At 41.2% G+C, this 19556-nt stretch overlaps 1 protein-coding gene across 1 annotated transcript in view; it reads left to right on the plus strand.

The window, feature by feature from the left end:
* Positions 1-19556, plus strand: part of PHF20L1 (PHD finger protein 20 like 1) — a 2880694-nt gene that overhangs the window by 2237873 nt on the left and 623265 nt on the right. The window contains exon 14 of the mRNA XM_044066227.1: positions 7235-7450. Within this exon, the coding sequence (XP_043922162.1) occupies positions 7235-7450 (216 nt within the window). The remainder of the gene's footprint in view (positions 1-7234; positions 7451-19556) is intronic.

Below are 19556 nucleotides of genomic sequence, written 5' to 3' on the forward strand. Positions count from 1 at the left end.
GGTACAAAACTGTACTTTTCACCTTCAACTACATAAGTACAATAGATGTAATCGGTCAAAAAATTAGCCACTCTTCAGGAATCAAAGCAGACTCAAAATGAGGCATTTTCAAAGGAAATGACAAACATTTAAAGGGGAAAGAACAACAGAAACATCAACAGCTGGGAACTCCTCTTCAGGGGGAATGGATCATTCTCTACACAGTTATAAGACCAAGTTCCATTATCACATTTCCCCAGTCCTGCTCACTACAGTGCGGAGGAGAAGAAGCAGAGGTTCTCTTAAGTTTAATCAGTGGTATATAATCACATCAGATCAGTGGGTTAGAGAGGTAACATCAGTGGATAATCAGTGGAGTTTTAACAGTAGTTCAGTACCAGGACCGATCATTTGTGCTGTAAAGTTACAAACTTCCATGTACATGTCACTGTTTCAAAACCTTCTGGATATTGAGGTTGCAGAACCAGTTCTAGAGGCAGAACAAGGAACATGGCTTTATTCAAGGTTTTTGTTATTCCTAAGAAATGAAAATAATAGAGACCTGTCTTCATACCACCCAACTGTCCCTGATTTTGACTCAAATCTTAGCTCTGTCCTTGTTAATCCTTCCTAAAACTAATGACTTTTGGAGAAAAGTTGGTGAATTACACTTAATAAATAATGACAGTAATTAGAGTTGTGGACTTTTCACTTCAGAAAATGTATATTAATTTGCATTCTCTTATTCTGTTAATGTTTCACATTATTAGCACTAATATTTTAAAAGTGTCCCTGATTATTTGAGCTATGCCTGTCTTACGTCTGCTAAACCTTAGCAAGTTTATAAAAACAAAAAAAAATCATGTTCTCTTTGTACAGCCTCTTGCCAGTCCTGCCACAGGATGCTTTTTGAATTCAGCAATACATTATCCCTACTTTTCATATCCCTTTCTTGAAGATGCATTGTAAATTTCTGCTGTTCAGTTTGGACAACTCAAATTTTCAATTTACTTTATTGCCTTTTGGCATTTCTTCTGTACCTGGGGTGTTTATTGCATTTCTGGATTCAGTTATTTGTACATTTTGAGACTAAAGAGTTCAGATGTATCCTTCTCTAGATAGCTGCCTTATTGAAGTGAAGTTTCTGAAGTCATTGATAGTCATTTGTGTTTTCAGCAACTAGGCATTGTCCCAATGATACCAAATTCAGATGTAGTTTCCTCTCAAACTGTTTTAGGCACCAAGACCTGTATCATCTCTTTCCTTTAGTAGAGAATTCAAATCGTGATGGGATTCTTCCATTTAACTGTGAAAGAAAGCCTGCTCCTTCGTCCCCCCTCCCCAGTGCGTTTACCTGTTTACACTTGAGGATTACTCCCCTCTGTGGATTGTGCCATCCCTCCAGGGAATGCCTAGGTGAACATCTTTCCCCCAGAATAGGCATGCCTATCCCTCATTCCACCACCTCAGATGCCCGGCCCACTAATCGAACGCAGGTCACCTCGGCTATAGTTATGGCTTTATCCCTCTACATCATGGCATTGGCCAGTACACCATGTATTTGAGTGTAAGTTCTTGCCAAATGTCTCTGGCATCAGAGGCATCAGTGGCTTACAGTTGTCTGCAGACTCCATGAACTAAGGTTCATGATCTGGAGATCAACAATGTAAATGAAACAAGCAAGTCTGAACATTGAACCCCTTGGGTCACCATTGGTTACCCTCATACTCTCTGAGTAGGCACTAGCTGTCCACACTGTGTGAGTACTGTCTTTTAGCCAACTTGCTAGCTGTCTTGCTACATAAGGATCTATTTGTAATGCATTAAGCTTTCTAACTATGGTAGTGTGGGGGATGGTATCAAATGGTTTGACCAGGTGAAGGTATGCTGTGTGGGCAGTATGTTCACTGTCAGCAGCCTGTGTTTAACCATTCAAAGAAGTTAACCTTATTCATTAGGCAGAATGTACCACTAACGAAACCAAACCGCTGTGAGTGTAACCTTTTGGGATTTTTAGTATCACAGTTTATCAGATTAGTCATAATGTGTTCCATACCTTTGTAGATGGGCCTACAGTTTTGTGGATCACTGCTGGGGCCACATTTGTGGAGTGTCATGACTACTTCTGTGTGCCTGACCTCAGGGTTCAAGCCAGTGGCTAAGTTTGAGTTAAAAAGTTTAAGGGGTCTTCCAGTGCTCATTTAGTACAGTTTATTAATTAAGCAGGTATTTTGTAAAGTCCAGTGGAGGACATTTTCTTTGTTAGTTTTGAAGAGCACCTTCAGTACATGTTCTTTAGTTATAGTGAGGGTTTGAGAAACTCCAGGATGAGTGAGCATTAGATATAAATTGCCAGGGTAAAATGTATACTGAATTTGTTTGCTATTAAATTGGCAGTCTGTAATGGATCAGAGTAGATGTTGCCATTATGAATAAATTCAAAGCACTGTTGGGTACTATGTTTTTATTTTCCTAATGTACCTAAAGGATTGATAAATGCCTGTAGCTTCAGATGCTAACCCAAGTTCATGGACTGACTTAATAATTTTGATATTTTTAGTTAATTTTCTATTGTTATCCTTTAATCTGGTGTATACGTTAAATAACTTTTTCTTTTATTATAGAGTTTATTTATACTGGTGGGCCACCAGGATGGTATTTTTTAAATTTCCCACTATATTTATGTCTGGCTGGGACTGCCAATTCTGTACATTTATCTAACTGGGCATTGAATTCCTTTGAAAATCTACCTGCTGGCAACATCTGGGGTGATGCTGCTGTAAATTAAGTTTGAGACTTCATCATAGAATTTTATAAGATTAGTATATTTGAAATCCTTAAATTCTGAGATCTATGTTTCAGTGGGTTTAGAGATTTAGAAGGTGAGGGTAATTACTTTATGATTTGACTTGGTACATGAAGAAGCTGTATTCATAAGAACCCGGTCAAGAATATTGTGTCCTCTAGTGGCTTTGTTAACAATCTGCTCCAGGGAGTTTTTATTTAAGTTGAGAACTTTTGGGTATTGTTTTCAATGTTATTGAAGGGTATTTAAAGTCTCCCAAAATAGCGAAGTTCTTGTTTATATGGAGTTCGTCAAGTACATTTAGGTACCTTCCATGATTTTCAGGGGACATAGAAGGGTCTGAAAACAGGTGGTGAACTGATAGCTGGTCTTATTTAGTGTGACTGGAGCCCAGTAGTTTTGTTTGTGAATCTCTGGGAATCTGTCTAGAGGTGATATAGTCCCTAAAAATATGCAGATTCCCACCACAGTTGCCATCCTGTCTAAAGGTGTGGTAGGTGCAAAATCCTGGTATTTGGAGGGAGTGCTTGCTGAACATTTAAAACAAGTTTTGGTAGTTACACAGATATGAATATCTTCCAAATGTAGGAGAGCCTCGTGGTTGGGCAGTTTGTTTTTGAGACTTCTGGCATTGAGTAGAGCCACCTTAATGTGATCCTGTTTTGAATTTGATGTTAGTTGCATCATGTTGATATGTCCATTAGCTGGACTCTGCCTAAAAATGCACTGTGAGGGCAGCAGAGGCTTTATCCAGTATACAGAAGCTTTGGAATGAGAGGTCCTTTGCAAAGCAAGTAGGATTGTCACGCATCTCATCCCATCCCATTCCGATACGTTCTCAATTACCCTGGAGTGACACCAACTGTTTATCTAGGTGTCGATGCCCATTATCTTTTCTTTGTACCAAGGCATCATTCCTGGAGAGGAAGGATTCCACTCAGAACCAGAGTCTTGCCTGCATTTGTGACCTGTATAGAGAGGTCTGACATGTCCCAGCATATCTTTTGGGGTTTTCCATCTCAGGTTGCTCACCCCTGCATGGGTCATATTTGTTTGTGAAAAGGTCTTACAGACCTTTAAAGTATCTGAGATCCAGTAACAAAAAAAAAAATTACTGTGTGCCTGACTGCAGTGTCACCGTTCTCTAAAACATTTCTATTTACATACTGGTCTAATGTATTGGATCTGGGAAAGTCTGACTTTCTGTGACTCTGTGTTGATAGTGTGCCTGAAAGGGATGTGTTGCTGGATTTCAACTGTGATTTACTCTTTGCATGTTTAGGAAGCTTTGGCATTGTTTTTTGCAGCCCCAGCATAAGACATTTTAGTGTGGGCTAGTGTAGAGTGTGGAAGTTGTATGCACTGCTTACAGCCCATGTTTTGTGAGAGTAAGGCCTCCATATTTGTTAAATATTTGCATCTATTTCAAACAGAATTTCTTGTGTTAAGTAAGCATTCGTTATTTTTGAGCATAATGCAGTTATGGCACTGCTTAAGGAGGCTGTCAGCAAAAGAGAAATAAGCAAGCTGGCCTTCCATCATGGTACTGGACTTATGCGGTAAACAGGCAGAAGATATGAACAGATGTGATCTGACTGGACGGAGCTTCCAAACACAATCTGCAGTAAGGCCATGTAAAGAGGTGCAACACTGTTAGGTTTGTTGGGCATAAATTTGCAAAATTATAGTTTTGTACTTGACACGTGTACCCAATTTTAGTATCAAGTGTCATGTAGCAGGTGAAACAAAGATAATGTTGTTGTTGTTGTCTTTCGGCTTTTCCCGGTTAGGGGTCGCCACAGCGGAACTCCGGTCTGCTAATGATTGGTAGTTGATTTTTACGTGCCGAGTTACCAGCCCTGACGCACAACCTTCAACGAAGGTACGCCCATTCACGTATGTCTCCACGCAGAGGACGCTCTAGCTGAGAATCGAACCGGACAGCGTCTTACTGTGAGGCGACAACGCTACCGCAGCAAAGATAATGCTTGGCAAAATACTGTACCCAGTAAGCCCATTACAAAACTACAGTAAACAGATCACCACAGGCTATAGGACAAGTTTCACAGAATAGCTAGCATCAGCAGTACACAATCTATTACAAGTCCTTGCCGATGAAATCCTGCATGACATTCTCTAGAATGAAGAGTAGTAGTATAGCTTACCAGAACAGCAGATCTACGAGTGTAAGGATCACCGATGTAGGATTCTTATACCTGCACTGGCATACGACAGACACAGGGCTTTAGAATACAAGGAATCAACATGGTAGGAATTTTTTCAGTGTCTTTGCTTTCATTGAATAGCCTGAGACTGGTGCACACAGAGTCTTAAGGCCTGACTAAAGCTTTTCGGCTTCAAACAGCAGCAGTAATTAACTACAAACCTATCCTTACCTGGAAGCAATCAGAGCTTATGTAACTCAGCCTAGTTTTCAATTCTGTCAGAAAAAGACAACCTAAATTTAATTCCAGAACTTAGTCTAACAGGCAAAACAGCTGCTTACTCGAATTACTAAATAAAGGATTGAAATGATTACAACACTTTATCTAGATGCTTTAGATTCCGAAACAACAAAACACTGATTTGGAAAAACTTAAATTACTTAAAATAGCTAAAAAGATGCAAACTAACTTGTGATATAAATTTTGTATTAGAGAAGCTGACTTGCTTCCCTTTGGACTATTTATTTCTGACCCGAGATTTTCATCTTGAAAAGATGGTTTCTAGTAACTTTCTAAATTGCAGGCCCTAATGTTATAAGCAGTCATTTACAGTCTTTCACAAGGAGAAAGACATGTTTAGGACCACATCTGTCCTTTATGCATAAGGCTGTCCCTGAATTTACTTGGAATCAATCTATTTAGCTTCTATTTTTCTTTCCTTAACAGGAAAATAGGGAACAAATTTTGCACACTATTGAAGTTACAAGGTTTTGAGAGACTGTGTGCAAAGGAAAATGTTTCAATACTAGCCTGCTACTTTCATCAAGGGGAAGGGAAAACAGAGTTGTCAGTTAATAAACCTTATCATTTCCAGCTTGCTTGCTAATTCATATATGAAATGACTTCAAAAAAAAAAGAAAAAAAAAAAAAAGTAAAATGAAACACTTGTCTGAGGAAGCTGGCCATCAGTCTACCAAATATAGTACTACTTACTTAGTAGTAGTTCTGTTCAGGAATGTCTCTTACGTGGTTATCCAGCCACACTTTCTCAAAAGTTTAAAGTCTTGAGTGTTCAATCCACAGGTAATGCAGGCTGTAGCTATTGCAGTTGTGCAGGGAATGATGTAGACTTACAGTCATTATAGAACCTTAACTCTGCAGTTCTTTGTAGCTTCCACTGCAGTTGATGCAAGTCCTGATGCAGTATTCCTTATGGATGTATATAGCATAGATGTATGATTTGTTTGTAGTGGTAGATGTTCAGGTATTGGAATCATGGCTGAAAGATAGACTCCCTCACTGATGCTTCCTGGTACACTGTGCAAGGTAACCATTATGAATTAACAAGATCCCCTTACTAGTCTACTTAACTCTTTCTTGTTGAGGTAGATCATAATGTCTGGGTATTGTTGTGATTTAATATTCATCACATGCTAGTAATTGAGCATGGTTTTAGTCGCATCAGAATGCTTTATTTGGATTGTCTTATAGGCACAGGTTGTATTTATTGATTTCATCATGTAAAAAAAAAAAAGCATTTTGTGGTGTATTTTCTGCCTGCCTCTTCTGTCACCAAGTAAAAGAATAAAAGATTAGAAATAAGTAAGCTGGTTCCTTTCTTTTATAGTGACATTGTCATCTAATGGCCGTGGCTCATAACAGTAGTGTCAAGTGCAGGAGGATTAAGGGTTAGCACCCCCTTTGACAGAAGGTTCCAGTGCAGGTATCTAAATCCTGCATCTGTGATCCTAAAACTTGTATGTCTGCTGTTATGAGCTGTCCCATAACTCTACATTCTATAAGATTACATGGTAGACCGAAGAATTTGAACAGGTATTGTCATACAGAATTTCATCTTCAAGGGTTTGAACTAGAGTTTGTACTGCTTTAAGCTAGCTATTCTGTTGAACTTACTTGTCCTAGCCTGTGGTGATCTGGTTACTATAGTTTTGTAAAAATTCTACTGACCTGCAGATAGTTTAGTGGGATACTGTAGTTTGATAACCATAGTTTAGTGGGGTACGATATTTTGTTAACCTTTATCTTTGTTTTACATTGCTGTGTGACACTTAGTATGTTGACCTGATTTTAATTAATGCATACATTTCAAAATTATCTTGTAACACTGTTGCTTGTGTCTTCAACCTTGAAGTTTCCTGATAAAAGGTGCAGTGGAGCAAACATCACACAGCAAATAGAATAAATAATTTAGTGTGCAATATTGAAATGGACAAAGATATGCTTGTAAAATTTTTTTGTTTTTGTTTTTTTTTAACATCACTAGCACTGTCATCTGATAGTCATACCATACAAGTGGAAATCCCTTTAACATCAAACTTGAAGTTGTTCAAATCCAGCAAAAAGAAAAGGTCATCCACATCCTTGAGCTCAGATGGGAATGATGCAGAATTATCAGTGTTTGTGAAACAGACAAGTTTTGAAAGTCTGCATGAGAAAATATTGAAGAAAGTAACTGAGAAGAACAGGGATATGGAAACGTGTAAGCACATAATTTTCCTTCTTGTTGTGCACTTCATTGTAAGATGGTTCTTTGTCTATTTCCCAAGTAAGAGTACTTGAAATTATCTAGATTAAAATCCTGCAGCACATTATTGTTTTTATTTGAATTTATAGTGATTTGTTATGAAGAGTCTTACTCAGTGCATGTACAATTGAGATATTTTTCCTGCTACCTTTAGCTTAGCTTTTTTATATCTTCTGCACCTGGGGATTAATGCATGTCCGGCTAGTGTAAACCATGATAAAATGCACATAGACCTAAGAAAGCAAACCTAAGCCACGCCCCAAGTGGAGCTGTTTTCTCTGCTTAAGCATTTCACAGCTTGGTCCTGACATCTGTTATGGAAAAGCTGCCATAACCGATGCCAAGAAATTTGGCAGTAATAGAGTAACACTGGTCCTTGCATAAATGCAAGGTTGCCACCCGTCCCGTTGTCAGAGGGACACTCACGGGTTGAGCTGCCTCATCCCGTTGCCCGCTGTGCAAAGTAGTGGGACTTGAAAATTACTTTGGCTTTTCCATGGCAATTCAGTTACGTCACCAACCTGGACCTGCAGGAAAAACTGCTGCTTGTTAGGTCTGGGTGCTTTAATTCGTGCAGCAATTGACTGCAGTTCATGAAAGGGGTGGGGATTGGGGCAGGAAGAGCCCTGCAGAGATCACTGCTGTAGGAGCGCTTTGTTTTAAGTACATCTACAGCCGCTTAAAAAACGACTGAGATTTGTTTTTTTTGTTTTCCTAATGAGCCAGCCATTCATCCAGCCATCCATCCATTCATGCAGCCAGCCATCCATCCATCAAGCCATCCATCCAGTCATTCATCCATCCAGCTGCTACTCCCACCAACCAGCTAGCCACTCCAGCAGCCATCCATCGTACCCATAACAGCATCTCCTTCACAGCTGCTGTGGTGATGTCATGGTAGAGGGTGTGGCCAGTGTCATTGGCCACACCCCCACATCCCACTTTGGCCCACTTAAAAGGTGGCAACCCTACATAAATGTAGATCAGTAATAGCTAGTGACATGGTTTCACAAGGTCTGGTGCCCTCCATCATCTGAGGAGGACACTTTTGCAGTGCTTATGAGTGTCAGTAATAAGTGTTAGAATAAGACATTCTTAATAATGTTCTTTCTAAAACAGGAATTAAACATTTGTCTAATATTTAAGGTATTTTCTGATTAGTGAAGTAGTAGTAGGAGCAAAATACTGGTAATGTTCGTTGCTTTCCGTTATCACTGTGTTTTCCTTTATAGAGCTACGGCTAGCAGAAAATACTGCATCTGTTTTCAGTCTTCAAGTAATCCTTGACTGTGGGCTCTGTTCCGAGCTGTGGAACCGACTCTGCTGTTGTTCCAGCTCGTGCCTTCCAAAAATGCTTGAAGTAAGCTAGCCATTTATTTCTGTATCTTTCTCTACCTTTTGTCTACCTGCTCCTCTAGTTCCTTTTTTAAGCATGCGTGTGATTGATTTCCTCTTTCTTTTCTACCTTCTACATCTAAGGTACCATTGTTGGTACTTTCCTCCCCTTACCTTCGGGCAGTCTTTACCATTGTTAGTAATTTCCCCTCCTTTGCTATTTAAAAAAAAAAACTTTGTCTTTCTTTCCTTTGGATTTCTTCTGTACTGTGTCTGTGGTATTTGCGTGTGTCAGGAGGCTTTAGTTTTTATACTGGCCAACAAATCCTCTGAAGGCACCTCCGGTTTTAAGAAGTGCCAAAAGTGAGAGAGAAAAATGCCGAATTCAGTGGGATACACTTTTTGTGTTTGTCTCTGTGCTGTCCATCTCCAAGAAGATTGCTCTATCTGTCATGGTTTTTCCACCAGAACCCAGATAGAGCGTAAAAATAAACTTATTCTCAAGGGACTTCTTAAGTCTGATTTTTAAGAGGCTATCCCTGGTCCCAAAACTGAAGCCAGCTCTTCCTCTTTGTCTTCATCAAAATGAAAGCGATCTTATTTGGTTCCAGCAGTATCTTCGGAACCACCTCTTAAATTGACCAAGTCTCCCACAGTGTCAACTGTCTGCTTGACACCGGTGGGAAAGGATAATCTGTCACCCACACCAACAACCGTAGATCAGATTTCGATACAGACACCTTGAGCTTCTGTACCAGCTGAACTCTCGGTACCAAAGGAGTCACAACTGATTGTTTTACTAAGGACATCATATTCTCCCTCAGTTGACCCTTTTGCGGACTGTCCTCAGAGTCCCTTTTTTGAGCAACGATCACCGAGATCTCCATTGGCCTCCTCTATTCGGTCGACTAAGAGCCTGTCCAAGTCGGGCACTAAGACTGGTCGACCAGTTCCTGATGGCAAGGGGATTGTCTCCATCTTCAGTTCTTAGCCAGGTTGGCTCTGGAACCGTGCCTTCTTCTACACCCATGCAAATTCCTCCCCGGACTCCAGCTGAGTTTTTGGAGCCCCTGGCACTGTCCATCCTGGCTTCGACTGTTTTGGTGCTAGCCAGAACTCCTTCTCTGGCACCGATAGTTGCCATGAGCTCTTCTAGTTTGTTGGAACCGGAGACCTCCTGGGGTTGGGGCTTCATTGCCGGTTCTGAAGGGCAGGGTTCGACTTCGATTTTTTTCTGAGCCCACCATGCCTCTGCATATATAAGTTTGACTCTGGCTTCTGCTTTGGAGGTGGCTTCCTCGGTGTGGGGTGGGACTACGGTTCAAAAGGAGTCTTTATCAGTTCTGGGCTCCCATCCCTATACGGGGGGGGGGGGCCTGGCTTTCGAGCTATGGAGACTGCCTAGTCTACTGGGGACTCAGTCTATGCCATGCCTGTCAGGCCAAGTAACTTGTCCATCCCGTCGACCAAAGCTTCTTCCAATCTCTTCCCTGGGAAAGAGGGCGCAAAAGCCTCAGGAACAATCCACCCTGGTGATATCTTCTTCAGTTACCTCTATGGAGCATCCCACCGAATAGGTACTTTCAAAGAAAAAGTGCAAGAGAAGCACTTGGACTCCCCTGAAGAGTCTTTCATGGAAGATACCGATTTCAGCGAAGGGGCAATTTCACCCAGGTTACCCCCTGATGATGATTCCTACGGGGCCATCCTGGAAATCCTGAAACAGAGGGGTGGGTGGACTACCCTTCAACCTTCCTTAGAGGAATCACTATACCCTGAGGCTTTTCCCACCCAGCCCTCTACCTCTTTTATCTCTCCACCCACTGACAATCTTATAAAATGGATTTCTCAGTGCGCCTGGAAAATTTCTGACTTTATTGAACCGATCCCCAAAAGACCTGATTGGATTCTGTCTGCCCCTAAAGATGAGCAATACTGGGCCAAGGGTATTGCTGTAGCTGCCATGGTGGTAGCAGTAGCCACTAAAAAGGAACTTGTGGAAAAAAGTCCTACTATCCATCCTCCTAATAAGGTGTCTAGGACTATAGATAGGTTTGGGAAGCATCAACTTTCTTTCTCAGGTCCTTGAATTATATGGTGCATTTTACCAGGCTTCAAAGAGATATGATTAAACAGCTTTTGCGTACTCTGTCAGGAGCAGTAGCTGAAGGGGTCTGAGATAAGGATGCTTTTCAGCTCGCCACCCTTGAATCGATTTCCAATTCTTCCATGAAGCTAATTGCTCATGCAGCTGAAGGGAAGAAAATAGCAGCAGGTTCAGGCATAGCAATCAGGAGACATGCCTGGATGCGCTTGTGACTTTGCGGAGCCATTTAAGTCGTCTTTCGTCAGCACATTTGACAGATCATCCCTGTTTGGCCCCAAGGTTAAAGACACACTAGCCAGATGTAAGAAACATGGGAAGACCCTTTCTGCCATGGGCATACGCTTCTCCACTCCTCAATGGCCCTACTCTAGGAACCAGAGAAGTGAGAGGCTATGGTTCAAAAAGACCCAAGGACCTTCCCAAGACTCAAGTGGCAGTGACTTCCCCCAGGGCAGAGGGGGAAGTAGTAATGGTAAACACCATCCAAGAGGCAGAAGTGGCCCGTAAAACCAGGGGTCCAGAGTCTCTTTATCTGGTAACTCCTAGCAGTGCTCATGTATGGTGGCCCAATTGCCTTTCTCTGGAAACAGTCTGGAGACGATTATCCCTACACCAATCTTCTTGGCTAGAAGTAATGATGGACAAATGGGTGCAGGGGATCATTTCCAGAAATTACATCATTCCCATTTCAACAAAACCAAAAAGACTCCCAGACGTTCCACACAGTCACAGGGAGGCAGCAGTCTTAGAAATTCATAAACTGCTCAACAAAAGAGTCATCCAAGTAGTCCCACCAGACTAGAAAGGATCTGGAATTTACTCAAGGTTCTTTTTAATGCCAAAAAAACAGGGGACTGGAGACACGTTTTGGATGTCAGCCAGTTGAACAAATCAGTTCAACAGACCAAACTCCGGATGGTCTCAGTACAGTCAATACTTTCATTCTTGGAAAAAACGGCTGGATGTGCTCAATAGATCTTCAGGATGCATATTACCCATATAAAAATGGACAAGTGCTCCAGAAGATTCCTGTGCTTCTGGATGGGAGCCAGTCACTATCAGTTTAGGGCACTGCCCTTTGGTGTCACCTCAGCCCCTAGGGTGTTTCAGTGCATGGCAGTGGTAGCAGCACATCTTAGACTGCAAGGATTCCAAGTATTTCCATATCTCGATGACTGGCTGATTACTGCTCCCACCAGGCGTCAACTCGTAAAGGCACAAGGTTCCACCCTTCATCTTTGTGCCACCTTAGGAATCATATGAAAAATCCCATCTGGAACCATAACAACAGCCAGAATTCATTGGAGCTATGCTAGATACAGTCACCAGAATTGCATCACTTCCCCTAGAAACGCTCCAAAGGATCAGATCTCAGGTAAACCAGATTATTCAAAACAAGAGAGTTGCAACATGACTGATCTTGTTTGGCATCTACTTCTCTGAAGTACAGGTCAACACTAAGGGACTCTGGCTAACAAAGTTTGCAGATGACTACAACGCCCCATTTGGTATGTACCTCTCAAGACATCTGCAACAACTGGAAAGGCCTCAGAAATACCTCACTAAAAGAATCACAGGCCTAAAGCAGATGCCCTACGCTGACCGCCTTAAAAAACTCCAGCTATACTCTGTTGCATATCGTCTACTCAGAGGCGATCTCTGCTTAACATACAAGGCCATGTCAAACCCAGAGCTGTTGGACATGCTACACTTAAAGAAATCCCAATCCCTCAGAGCTGCACGCTCCAGGGATCTAAACCTTGTCATCACCATAAACAAAACATGCTGGAGGGATAGGTTCCTGACCCAGAGACTCCGCAGACTCTGGAATAGATTACCCATACATGTAAAGCAGAGTGCCTCTTTGGACCTCTTCAAGAGGAACCTTGACGATTGGATGGGAGAAAGGAAATTCACCCCAGGGATCACGTCAATCGCCCTGCTAGACAGGGGTCCAGGAAAGTAAATAATGTGGGAAGAAATAGCCAGGGAATTGTTATGGCTAGGCTTGTATAGGCCCTAGGGCTGATAGCCTAGTACCAACCTATGAACCTATGATCTTACAGACTCTGATGTCAGTGGCAGCCTCTATCACTGTAGTTCCCTTGGCCAAATTTCATATGCAAATTCTTCAATGGCTTCTGGCCTCCCAATGGGCTTTGTTAAATCAACGTATGTCCCATCTGATTTTGATCAATTGTTGCAAGGAAGACCTGAGTTGGTGGCTCCATTCCAGCAAAATCTTTTCAAGGCGTCCCTTTGTCCCTCCTCAGCCCCAAGCCATAGTGACCACAGACACATCCCAGATAGGATGGGAGGCATTATCTGGGAAAGATAGTCCAAGGCACTTGGTTCCGGATAGAGGCCAGCTTGCATATCAACATTCTAGAGATGAAGGCTGTGCTCTTAGCACTGCAGGCATTTCAATATGCCCTCCCCTTTGGAACAATTGCAATTCAAACAGACAACATGTCAGTAGTCTAGTATATCAACAAGCAAGGGGGAATCAGGTCGTACCCTCTTTGTCGCGAAGCTGTCCGACTATGGCAATGAGTGATTTCCTTCAACCACTTTCTAACAGCAATACACATTATGGGGAGCTCCTGCGTGATTCCGGACAAGTTGAGCAGAACCATTTTCATGCCTCACGATTGGTCTGTCAATCCAGTGGTGGCAGGAAAGATATTCTGCCACTGGGGCCAGCCATGCTGCGATCTTGTTTGCATCCCCTCTGAACAGGTGCAGTAGTTACTTTGCCCTAATCCCCCCCCCCCAGGTGAGTCACCCAGAGATGCTCTCCTTCACAATTGGCCCCCCAGTCTTTTGTATGCCCCCCCCCCAACTTCTCTGATATGTCAGTTTTTGAAGAAAACCAACAGGTGGAAGAACAGAATAATCCTCATAGCCCTATTCTGGCCTCAACAAGCCTCGTTTCCCTTCCTTTAGCCTCATCTTCTTTGGAAAACCTGGATTCTAGACTCTGCTCTAGACCTATTGTCCCACCCGAAGGGAATGGTTCATCTGAATCTTCATCTCAAGCTCACTGCGTGGCTTCTCCAGTTCCCATGATTGCCAGGCATTCCTCCCTCACTTCCCGTCATTCTAGCCCACCACAAGCCTCCAACCAGAAAATTGTCCCATTACAAATGGATAAAATTTGCTAAATGGTTACTTGACTGTAATATTGACCAGTATGTAGCACCTGTTGATAAGGTTTTAGACTTTTTAGCCTTACTCTGTCTGACTCATTAGCTTCTACCATTTGGATGCATCTTGCTGTGATATCTAACTTTTTTCACATTGGCTTCAACGGTTCATCACTTATGTCTCATAAACTTTGTAAAGCCTTTTTGAAAGGAGCCTTAATGCTCAGGTCTCCCTTTAAAGAACCCCCTGCTCCATGGGATTTGCCTTTGGTACTGCAGTCTCTCATTTCTTCTCCCTTTGAACCATAAGCAACCTGTGACTTAAAGTTCTTGTCCTAGCAAACCTTATTTTTGATAGCTGTCACTTCAGCCAGGAGAATATCAGAAATCCAGGCCTTGTTCTGCAAACCTCCCTATTTGATATTTCATAAGGGCAGCATCTCCCTCAGGACAAATCCTTCTTTCTTGCCAAAGGTTGTTTCATAGTCAAATATCAGTAGAACCTTACATCTCCCAGTCTTTTTTCCTAATTTTTCCAACAAGGGAGAGTACTGTCTACATTTACTAGATGTTCACAGACAATTGTGTTTTTACCTTCACAAAACAAAGTACATCAGATAATCCGACCAACTGTTTACTGCTTTTTCTACACTCTCTTTAGGTAATCCAGTATTAAAGGTTACCTTGGCAAAATGGCTTAATGACTGTATTACTTTTGTTTACAACAAGAAGGGACTTCACCTTCCACATCTGGTGAAAGCTCATTCAATGAGAGTCGTAGCAACTTCCACAGTTTTTCATGCTAGAGCTCAGCCTCTGCATCTCATCATACCTTTATTACTCATTACAAACTGGACCAGGTCTCTAGGGGACGTGCATCATATTTGGCTTGATGATGCTTAGGAATATTTTTTCATGAGACTTCTCAAGATTCAGGTAGCTTTGGACTCTGTCCCACAATCAAGGATTACATGAAGATTGACAACATCAGATAAAGACGTTATAACTCATCATAATCTTCCATCTTTGTTGTCGAGCTTCACTAATCCTTGACATTCCCTCCTTCCTTCTTCCTGCCTTAGGACTCTTGGTGGACCGAATACTCCCAAAGACTGGCTTCATAACAGGGACTCAGTTATGGTCTCTTTTCTATTACTTCTTGTCTGTCACTATCATAGGCAAACTCAAGCTGAGGTAATTTGGTCAGGAGCCTTATGGGTAGAGCCTAGCTCGAGAGTTTTTGAAGGCACGAGCTGGAATAACGGCCAAGTCGGTTCTGAGGCTCAGAACCGAGGCCACAGTCCAGGATTACTGAAGATCGACAACACAGATGGAATGTTATGGTAAGACACAACTTTTTTTTATAATGTCAATTAGATTCAAATTTATTTATTGAATTATTATAAAAGTTGATTTCCTTTAAAATATACATGTTATAATGGTAGTGGGATAGCTGGCTGAAAAAAAAAAAAAAAAAACCACCCAGGCAGGTTACTGTTTTATAAATTTCGTTTATCCAAAGATGATTTGATAGAAATACCTGATTACTAAAATATTGTAAAACATCTTTTAAGAAAAGCCTCATTAACAAAATACAGTATAACTGCTGATTTTATTTTACAGAAAAAAAGAATAGTTGCAGAGTTAATTTTACTGTGAAAAATGCAAAAGAAAGTAGAAAAAGTCACCAAACACTGCTTTGCCACCAAAAGCTAAGCACTCTCATGCAAAACTGTTAACTACTTTGTGTACAGCTGCACACAAACTAGTGATCATATTTACATGAAAGTCAGCATTGACTTGAAAGTATCTACACATCTTCCAATCAAGAAATTGCAAAAGCAGTGGCAACCTTCTTCCCTGTAAGTGACAGAGTGCAAGTCTTGCTCTGGAATGTATTGACATAGGCATGTGCATGGCTTCCTTGTACATGTCATGCGGGAGCACATCTTCCTCATTTCTGCTCTCAGTTTTGAGTGTCGTTTATCTTCCAGTCTTTAGAGGAAGAAATTTTGTCTGCATTTCTGACATTTTCACTTTTATTGACCCTGTTTGTTCAACAAAAAGTTTTCTCGTTTAGGTCATTTCCTTCACCATGACTACATTTATAAATGAATGTCTGTGTAGCCTACAGACATCACCAATGGACTTTCACTCCCCGTGCCTTTTCTTTTTTTGCACGGACCCAGATTGCACTGTCAGTGACCGTTACCATTGTAAAAAGTTAAAGCACACTATACAACTTTAAAGGTAGAAAGATTTGGGTTCTTTTCTAACTAACAAGTGACTTAAGGTAGAAACAAAGAAATATTTGAGCTTTCAAAAGCTGAACGTTAAGTTGATGCTTAAAAGTGCAGAGTAGTTTAAGAAAATTATTTAATTTTCCATGGATTCTGGGACTTATCCTGAGTGTTCACTGTTTGTAGCTAGCTTGTCTTTTCTTCTATTGTCCAGTGTCAGGGATCAAAATTAGTGTTACAGGTACTCGAGGGATCATAAGTTGGGTTTGGTACCTAATTTTCAAGTCTAGCAGGTGCATTCATCTGTACTGATGATGGACCAGATATTAGTTCTCTCTCTGGGTCTGTATTGAAAGTAAAGATACCTGAATTGCAGGCGTCCTTACAGTTGGAGCCTTCGACCCTTTAAAGGTTTGGGCCTTCCAACCCAGTGACATTTCTAGTTTTTCCCTCCTTTCTCTAATAGAGGCTAAGAGGTTGGTCTGTATTGAGAAGTCTTCATACCAGTGTCTGTCTATTGTTGTTTCCGAAATTAGTTCAAAGTTCAGACTTGAACAATCAGCACCAGTGTTATTGCATTAGACGGCCTTTCAAAAATTGGAGAGGTAAGAACCCTTCATCTTTGTTTTCTGATAAGGATGCTTCATGAAAAGTTTCTGAGCCAGACAGGTGTATGAAGGCACTTTAAGCAAACAGCAGTAGCCCAGTGTAATGTTTCTGAAAGCCAGTTTCAGCAGTAATTGCGACTGTGAAGTTGATGCATATAAGTTTGGTTGTGACTGTGTACCAAGGAATGTTCACTTTTAGGAAGGAAACTGAGTTTGTGAATCATTTCAATTAAAGTGTGTTTATGGTATACTTTTAACAACAAAGTCAAGATGAAGTAGATAAGGATGTGCATGCAGTGGTTTCTTCTCTGATAGTGAAAAGTAATAAAATAACATCTGAAAAGGGTATAAACAAAATTGTACCCCCTGGGTGTGAGGCAGGGGATGCTGTGATTAAAACAAGAAGGGGTTATCAATGAATGGATGTGTAGAAACTGAGAATGAAGGTAGAATATGAGAAAAAAAAAGAAAGCAGTATGGGAAGTCTCACAGTGGTAATGGTCTCCAGCTAATCTAATATTGGTAGTATACAAAACCAGTATTCTAAGGACTAATGATTCAGTTAATACTAGGTTATAATCAGAAAACCACATATTTAAATTATCTGATATTCCTCATTAAGAGGCTTCAAGAATCTAATACCTAGGCTTAAATGAGAAAATATTATTATAAATATTCTTGTCATTTGTAGAATTGTAGACTTTAAGAAAGCTTTGGAACATTTGTTTGCTAGGTAAAGAAAATATGTGGCAATAGTTACAGGAGGTAATAATGCTGTTCACAAAACAGAGAGAGCTTTCTCTCAAAGGTACATGCCATAAATGCACAAAGTAAAGATTTGCTTACAATTATTTTTCTGTGACAGCTTTCCCGATCTTAATTTTAATAATGAACTACTCGAAACTGCAGGCAGTTTACTAATATTTCATGGAGAAAATGTTTGCATAACTGAAATAAAAGACGTGGGTAAATAAGAATTTTTGATCATGATAATAACCCATTTGAAGCACTATGATAACTGATATCTTGGTTACAAGTTAACAGAGATGCTTCGGTCTTTTTATTGTGAAAACAAAAGCTAAACAGGGGCCAAGAGAAAATAAGTAGTGCTGAAAACTTCTTTTAATGCTTGACATTTCAGTAATAAGCTTAAGTATCTTGAGGCCAGAACTGTTGGGGAGAAGTATGACATAGTGATGATGATTGAAAATGGTTTAGTGATAACAACTCATCTGTTAGAACTCCCAGGTTATGCAAAACATCACAGATGTCCTTTCATACCACTACTGCAGCATTCATCGCCTCTGGGATCTCCTGCCATGGATAGCTCAACCTCCAGCCATTATACCAAAGTCTTTATTACCTATGAGTGTAGTATGTCAGATGTGTGCTGTTTATGCAAGCGTAGGGCATAACGGTGATGTACATACTCTCTCAATCCAGAACTTCATTGCTGCCACTCTGAATACCATTTTCTTACATCAGTCTGAATGCCTTTCACTTTGCTGGTTATACTAAGCCTATGTTTTCAAGATAATTGCCCTGTTAGGGTTCCTTTTTCTTTTTCCCAGTATTTTTCAGTGGGTTACGTCATCTAAGAAAGGGAAATGTCAGTGTTCGAGCCAGATTCCCCATTAGGACTTCAACAATATGTGCTTGTTTTGCTTAGGTGCATTTTTTTAACACCTTTATTAAATTATCATTTGTGGCATAGGCAAATTTACATTCCATCTGTTAGGCTTTTTATGCATGACTTTACGCAGCCATCTTTCTTAAGGTACCATGGCAGAATCTGCTCACCCAGAGGTACAGTCACAGCTCAAGAAGAAGGCAAAGAAATCTAGGCCTGAGCTAACTGCTGCCCAGCCTCCACCAGAGATCTCTGCATTAGAGCCTGGAGGACAGTCTGCTATTACCATCAATTTCTTCTGCCACGACCTTATCAGAGGCTGGCAAGGAACCTGCTCTTCACACTTCCTCTGAGGCTGTGCAGACATCCACCGCAGATGTTGAGGGGAATCAACAGCTGATTATCTTAGAGGGACCTAAAAGAACTCCTCATATCCTTGTTAGGAAACAGATGCTGAGTACCTTGATAGAGTCCAGGCAGGAGTCCAAACCACTGTGTTTTTTCAGGGTGGGACGTCCCTTTGAAGCAAAGACAAAAAAACTAAACATGTGGTGTCAGCTACCAGGGATCTACAAAGGAAATGGTAGGACTTCAGTCAAAGCTTGTTCAGTGCTTAGATGGCCTTGAAGCTTTCTCAGGGGGGGTTTGTTCCCCTCTTTTCCTTGATGTTCTTCGTGTTTCACTGTTGCAGTCATCACACTTGGGTTATCTGCCTGCAGGTAGCCCTCAGTCGGCCTGAATACCAGAGACTTCATATTTCTGCATCGGATGCTGCCGCTCCAGGACAGACGTCAGGTCGTCAGGGGTATAAAAAGAGGCAGCCAACTCCATTTCCCCAGTCTTTCTTGCTGAGGAGCCGGAAGCAGAAGCAGTTCGCAAGTGACAGTCAGCCGCTACCTGAATTTTCATTTTCGAATTGAATAATCCTGAAGTCTTCTAAAACTAAGTACCCCATTGGGGATCCTTTTTTCTTGCTCTAACTGATGTCAGAAAAA

This window comes from Protopterus annectens, chromosome 3.part1 (genome assembly GCF_019279795.1).
Source record: "Protopterus annectens isolate FY-2018-M chromosome 3.part1, PAN1.0, whole genome shotgun sequence".
Lineage (NCBI taxonomy): Eukaryota > Metazoa > Chordata > Ceratodontiformes > Protopteridae > Protopterus > Protopterus annectens.